We start from the raw sequence: 6,916 nt of genomic DNA, 5'->3' as shown, positions 1-6,916 counted from the left end.
CGAAATATTTTTATGAACAAAACGAAACTAACTACATTCGAAACGAACACTCTTTAAAAAACGCTAAACACAACGACAACCCGTATCTTCCCGCTCGCCGCGAGTTAAATTTTTCCTACAGCAGCGTCATACTCGAAATAATGTTATGAACAAAACGATAAAAAGTACGTTCGAAACGGACACTTTTTAAAAAACGCTAAACACAACGACATGCCGTATCTTCCTGCTTGTCGCGAGTTAAATTTTTTCGCCAGCACCGTTAGAGTCGAAATAATTTTATCAACAAAACGAACCTAACTACGTTCGAACAGGACGGATTTTAAAAAACACTAAAGACGACGACACCGACAACGGCACTTAACACATGTGCCGTTTTCCTTTCTGTAAATACATAAAGCTACATTAAATATGAATACGCATGCCGAACGCCCCCGTCACATCGCGCGGGCCGGACCCGGACTAGTTTATATTATAGATAAACTACATTTATACAAAATTCACATGTTGGTTTAATAATATTTGTCAATTATAACATATTACTCAAAAGTTTTTTCAACAAATACGTTATTTCACATGTCTTCCTATGGAATGAAATTGGTGGCTTTTCTAGAAAAAATAATAAAAAAACTCATTCTGACTATTAATTGCAATTATTAATTTTTTATTTTTATTAATAATAAAAGTAAAAAATTCAATTCAACTAAATAAATCAACCCTTGACCATCTACCGATCCAATCAAAGTTTGTCCGGTTCAACCCGTCTAAAAAATTCAACCGGCTTTTTGGTTAAATCTTCAAAACTAAAACCCCATCTGTCTGTCTCTTGATCGATGCAGCAGAGAAATTGATCGACTGATGTCAAAACAAAAACAAAAGGTAACTTATAATTATGACTGATGAAGCAAAATCTGCTGCTGATGCTGCTGTTACTAATCTTCCACGCACATTCAAGTATTTATTAGGTATTCATCCTCCATTTCATTTCAATCAATTTTCATCTTAACGAATCTCTAATCTGAAAATTATGTTTCAGCTACGCAGTTTTTATCTCGTGGAATTCCGTTTATCTTCAATTCATGGATCGTCAGGCATTTAACCGAACAAGATTACGCGGTAATTAACAACTGTTACTTTCACTTGTTTAATACATCCAACCAAGGTTGCAAAATTCGTTATTCGGGGATTAATCTATCGGGACTTTGGAAAGAGTAATCGGAAATTCGGGGATTAATCAGGATTAATCGGATTGTACTTTATACATTACATTTAAATATTAAATTTCAAAATTTACGTCTAAATATAGAAGAAAATCATAAATATAGACATAAACCTCAAAATAATTGTCTAAAATTGTTCATTTTATTCAAAAACTCTAAATTTCTAGTTTAAGTTCATGATAAAATGTTAGACAAATATTGACTTTGACCGACTTTGATTGCCAAGTTTGATTTTGACCGATCAATCGACGTTGACCGATTAATTAAACGGATTTTGAAAAATCAGAATGGACTGCTCTTAAAAATGATTAATCGGGGTTTAATTGGCGAGTAATCTTGTTTTTTACAACAGTGCATCCACCACTAAGCCACCCATGGGGTTATACATAATATTGTATTGTAATTGTAATCATATCAGATTTTGGACTAATTATGCAACTCTAAACAACCTTCGTGTTACTTAATCAGTAGCGGATTGTGAGGTTCTACTTCAATGTATTAAGTTTGACTTGCAACGTTGACTCTAGCCTTTTGGGCTTTCCTTATTCCTAATTATGTTAGTATAAGGCTGGTGGATTTCTCAATTTGTATGTGTTACCTTTTCATTTTTGTGGGTTTATGTTTCCAAATGTTTCTAACGTTTTTTTATTTCTATTTGAAAATGCAGCTATATGCTGTGCAGTTTCATCTATTTGTTACGTGTGTATTGTTCCTTAGTCGAGAAGGCTTCCGTAGAGCATGCATGAGGGCAGACATTAGATGGTACTATCTAACACCCTTATACAGATTTCTACATCATCACTATCATGATATGTTTTACGTTGTTGTTACGGCCGAATCGGTTTTTAAGAGTATTTACCTTCTTCCTCTTTTGGGTCCGCCTAAAGATATTATTGGAAAATGGCCAATATATTGTTTTCTTTGGGGGAATTTTGTGTTCATGGCTTTTCTTTGTCTTGCAAATAGCTGAAAGTTAGGGTTAATGATGCTAATGAGTATGTTAATCCCAAAATAACTTTTTTTTGGCAGCGAAGGTCCTTTAACTGATCAAAATGTAGCCATGCTTTTGAAGTTAGCTTGGATAACCATACCATGGGGAGTGCTTATTACAGTTATTGGATGCGTATTTGTCTTCTGGATTCAAGCTTTAAGTTTCTCAAACTCATACGGGCAAGCCATCTTAATTAACGGTAATGTGTTTATTCTGCTTTTGAAATTCAAAATCTCACTTTTATCGGTACTAGTTAGATTCCATGAAACTAACTATTAGAGAACTTGATGTTAATTTGCAGCCTTTGGTTGTATTTTGGAGCTATTGGCAGAACCCTTATATATACTTTCACAGAATTTGCTTCTTCTCAAACTTCGTTTGATGGTTGAAACGGCAGCAACTTTGTTACGATGCATAACAGTTTACGTCTTTATTGTCATGCAAATTGACACGGTAAGCAAAGTTATTGTGAATATCCACCACAATTGCCTCTTGTTGAATCTCATCTATGACTGTTGAATGATAATATTTGTGTAACGAGCTTAATAATATCTGTTGCTAATGAACATATATTATCTTGTAAGTGCATGAGATGTTTGCATGCAATATAAGCAAGGTTGGAGAACTCGGATCTCGGGGAGATCTCGTTTGGACATTTTTGGGGCTCGACATCTCGGAAAAATATCGGGGAGATGTCGGACGTTGACTTACGTTGACTTTTTAGTGTTTTTAGTATAAATTTATATATATAAATAAATATATATATATTTATATACATTATTACAAGATTTTATGAAAAATTCCGAGAAATGAGTGAGAAAATCCGATAAATTACTAGATTTTACGAGATAATCCAGGAAATAAGCAAGAAAATCTGAGAAATCATGGCTTTGACCAAGTTTGACCCCCTTGACTGGGAAATCTCCTGAGATGGACATCTCGTCTCGGTTGCCTTTTAAAAACGATATCTCGGGGAGATCCCGGGGAGAAATAGGGAGATTTACAACACTTAATATAAGTCTGAAGCTCTTAAACCCGTACGTCATATTCATCTAATACAATCATAGAATGCTTCAGAAGTAGAGGTGGTAATTTTGATTTTTGACCCTTATAAGTAAATGAACTGAACGAACACAAATGAAACCTGTTCATTACGGTTTTACTGATCAAATGAATGAACGCGAACGAATAAATGAATGGATTTTATTGTTCTTTTTCGCTCATTAAGAACTATGTTTATTCTTGAACATAAATGAACAAATATATAAACTAATGCTTACTCAAAAGATTAATGTATGAAGTCAAACTTCTAAAGAACTTCCCTGATATAAATAACATATCGACTACGATATGAGATTAAAAATTAATTATTAATTATAAAAGATAATTTAAAGAACCAAAATAAAAATGAATTATATTATATAAAGGTTTTACGTTTACATCAACTTATCTACTTTATGTATAATATATAATATATATAAATCTTAATGAATGTTCTCGAACATAACTGAACGAACATAAGAAAGATATGCTCATGTTTGTACGTTTAACTAAACGAACAAAAAATCATTTTACATGTCTGTTCATTTAACTAAACCAACAAACATAAATGAACTTCTCACCGAACGGTTCACGGAATATTTGCTGAAGGCCCAGTTCGCTTACAGGTACTTATACGTATGAATGAATTGATTTGGGTAATTGTTAGTGCCATTGGGTCAAGCGAAAAAAATAGCTATAAGGAAACAAGTCAACTAAGGCTAGAGTCGCCGAAGTGTCATTGAGCCCTTAAGTTAGATAACTAGTTAAATAATATAATATCTGTAATTGTCTGTAAGAGTTAACTAAATGCTTATATTCTTGTAGTTATTTTAACAATCGAATACTGTCTTGCAGGAGAGAGCTATTGTATTTGCATTGTCTCAGACTGCATATGGAGGTTGCATTTTCTTGTGCTATTGGGGTTACTTCTTACTTCTGCATGGATATAAAATTTCCATTCTTTTTCCTTTAAGGTATCAGTTCTCTTGAAACAATCGCATTACTTTAACACATACGTTTTTAATGACTTAGAGCATGAGTGATGAATGAAAATGGTAGTGTCAGTAAGGTGTAAATCCGTTATATGAAGACTTGCATTGCATAAAGTATCATCATTTATATTTGGTTCTATGTTTTTTCTTGTTATCTAAATAACATGCAACGCATTCAGGGTAGGAAACTTTGATAGGCAGCTTTCAAAAATGTGTACATTATTTACCCTTCAGTCATTCCAAAAGTTGATCCTTCAAGAAGGTGAAAAGATGGTTCTTGTGTGGTTCGATACACCATATAATCAAGCTGTGTATGGGCTTGTGGACAAGTTAGGTATGTATCCGTTTATATATATTGCTTCTTTCTCTAGAAACTTCTCACTTTCAGAACATCATGATGCTGCTTGCAAGGTATACTGATTTTGTAAGATTTAGCCCGTTAAGTTATCACGGGCCCCTTCTTTTGGGTACTTTATTTCCAGAAAATCATTTTCTTCTTTCATGGTCTTCTGAGAACGAAGTTATACAACATTCTATCGTTCATATGGACCATAAAATGACTTGTTCAAATGGATTCTGAGGTCCAAAAGGTCCAAGTACAAGAATCTATACAAAGACTATATTGATTGAGCAAATTAGTAGTAATAAAAGAAGACTAATCAATCATGTTTGGTGTTTTAGGTAGTTTGGTTGTGAGGTTGGTGCTGCTTCCTTTTGAAGAGAGTTCGTATACAACATTTGCAAGGTCTGCATCAGGTTTAATTCTCTTTGTTACCTTTCTTTTTTCTCTACCGTGCAATGGGAATTGCTTACTTCAAAATTTGCATGTCATGTCCTAACCCCTTGAATACAAAATGACTTTGGTTCATACCCTAACCCCTTGAATGGTTTATTACTTTTCATATAAGTATTTGTCTTTCGAGTTTTGAGTGATCTTAAAATCAAAATGTGCTAATATGCTTTGCACTAAAATCTGACCTCTATGTTGTTATAAATGGGTAAATTTGTACCTAAGCTAGCCAAAACAAGCTGACTATAAAAGCTTGAGCTATGCTTTAAATGTGTGTTTATTGTAATCGCCATAGATAGCCTTGAAAATTTTATCTTAAGAATGTTTTACCTGCAAGAAACTATGTAATATCTGTGAGGTGATCTTATAGGTAAATTTCTCTACATTTTTATATTGGCAGGAGATGACGTGCACAAAAAAAGAAGATTACATACTTCTCTAAGAGATGCTTTGAAACTTGTTACATTAATTGGTATGGTGTTACAATTAAGTTTTTGTTTACGAAAGGTGTGTTTGTGTCTATATATATGTGGTTCATGTTGTTGGTACATGTTTTGTAGGATTGGTGTTTATGGCATTTGGGCCCAGCTATTCTTACTCCCTTATAAGATTGTTATATGGTCGCAAATGGAGTGATGGAGAAGCCTCTGCAGCTCTTCGATATTATTGTTTGTATGTTGTTGTTCTGGCAATGAATGGTATGTTACATTTCATGCTTCTCTTTTTTCTTCTTGTTTGTTGAACTACGCTCCAGCTGAAAAGCAATTTACTAAAAAAAAAGAAGAATCACAAGTATCCTTATAACCTAGATCTAATTTTTTTTTGTTCGAGTAGATGGTCCTTTATTTCTTTATCGTTTAGAAATGTATTCTAGTTTGCATCATTGTTGTTTGCTTAATGTGGTAATGTTGTTTTCTGAAAAACTGTTATCATGAAAACTTCCTCATCGAGTATCATTTATTTCTTAGTCTGGACCAGTTGTGCTAATATCAACCCATTTAGTTATGAACAGGTGAAGTAGAGTTATCTTATGTAAAATAAAAACATGAAAATAATAAGTTAGCTAAAATGGAAAAAAGTCAAATTGATTGAAAACCGCTCATAGTGAATTGTTAATGCCTAAAACTCTAGTGTATCAAAGATGTCATTGCAAGTTTGACAAAAAAGCGTTTCAGGGCTACCCAACTAATTTCAAGCATAACAAAAAACTTTCCCATTGTGATCTGTTACTCAACCTACCTGACCCGCCCATTTTACCACCTCTAGTCAAGACCAAACCAAAGGTAATCGAGATAACATGCTACTCTTAGTAATAAGGGAATTGTCTGTGTTATAACAGTGTTCTAAGGGAATTAGAGACATAATGATAGAAATGTAGATTATGTATGGATCTACCAAATGACCTAATGTTACAGTTTAAATTTGAACTTAACCTTGCTTTTCTGATTGGTTTATTTTCCCTTTTTTTTATAGGAACATCTGAAGCCTTCTTGCACGCAGTGGCAACAGAGAATCAACTTAAGAATTCAAACAATTCATTGGTTGTGTTTTCAGTTATGTATGTAGTCCTAAACATCCTGCTTATCCGGTCAGCTGGTGCAGTTGGATTGATTTTTGCAAATGCCCTGAGTATCCTTCATCTTTTTACTCCCTTTGGTCTACATTGGTCTTATGCTGTAGCATAACCAAATCAACCTTATTTGTGTTTTTTGAACTATCTTTGGATTCCTTTTGAAATGCTCAATTATGAAATAGTAGGAGCCAATTAATCAGCTGGGTATGGGTCCAAATACCGAAACACTTTGTGTGCCAACTTATTTTTTAATATCATACCTGTTATGTATGGTTGCAAGAAATATAGTGTCAGGGAATAAATTAGTTTATT

The 6,916-nt window shown here is 33.5% G+C and overlaps 1 protein-coding gene across 4 annotated transcripts in view; it reads left to right on the top strand.

The window, feature by feature from the left end:
* Positions 1 to 763: 763 nt before the first annotated feature.
* LOC139878157 (uncharacterized) overlaps positions 764 to 6,916 on the top strand; it is a 10,580-nt gene continuing 4,427 nt past the window's right edge. For 2 of the 4 annotated variants that reach the window (XR_011769054.1, XM_071865352.1), the window contains exons 1-11: positions 764 to 962; positions 1,034 to 1,113; positions 1,885 to 1,979; positions 2,247 to 2,407; positions 2,510 to 2,661; positions 4,105 to 4,223; positions 4,421 to 4,575; positions 4,923 to 4,997; positions 5,432 to 5,503; positions 5,592 to 5,729; positions 6,505 to 6,660. Coding sequence is in view for 3 of the 4 variants with exons in the window: in XM_071865352.1 (XP_071721453.1) it covers positions 890 to 962; positions 1,034 to 1,113; positions 1,885 to 1,979; positions 2,247 to 2,407; positions 2,510 to 2,661; positions 4,105 to 4,223; positions 4,421 to 4,575; positions 4,923 to 4,997; positions 5,432 to 5,503; positions 5,592 to 5,729; positions 6,505 to 6,660 (1,276 nt within the window). In the remaining variant the exon portion in view is untranslated. Of the gene's footprint in view, positions 963 to 1,033; positions 1,114 to 1,884; positions 1,980 to 2,246; positions 2,408 to 2,509; positions 2,662 to 4,104; positions 4,224 to 4,420; positions 4,576 to 4,922; positions 4,998 to 5,431; positions 5,504 to 5,591; positions 5,730 to 6,504; positions 6,661 to 6,916 lie in introns of those variants that run through there. The other 2 variants (XM_071865353.1, XM_071865354.1) reach the window with 2 other exon arrangements.

The sequence above is a fragment of the Rutidosis leptorrhynchoides genome, chromosome 1, assembly GCF_046630445.1.
Source record: "Rutidosis leptorrhynchoides isolate AG116_Rl617_1_P2 chromosome 1, CSIRO_AGI_Rlap_v1, whole genome shotgun sequence".
Taxonomy (NCBI): domain Eukaryota; kingdom Viridiplantae; phylum Streptophyta; class Magnoliopsida; order Asterales; family Asteraceae; genus Rutidosis; species Rutidosis leptorrhynchoides.
Note: the sequence above shows the minus strand (reverse complement) of the source record. Positions and strands in the feature narration are given on the sequence as shown.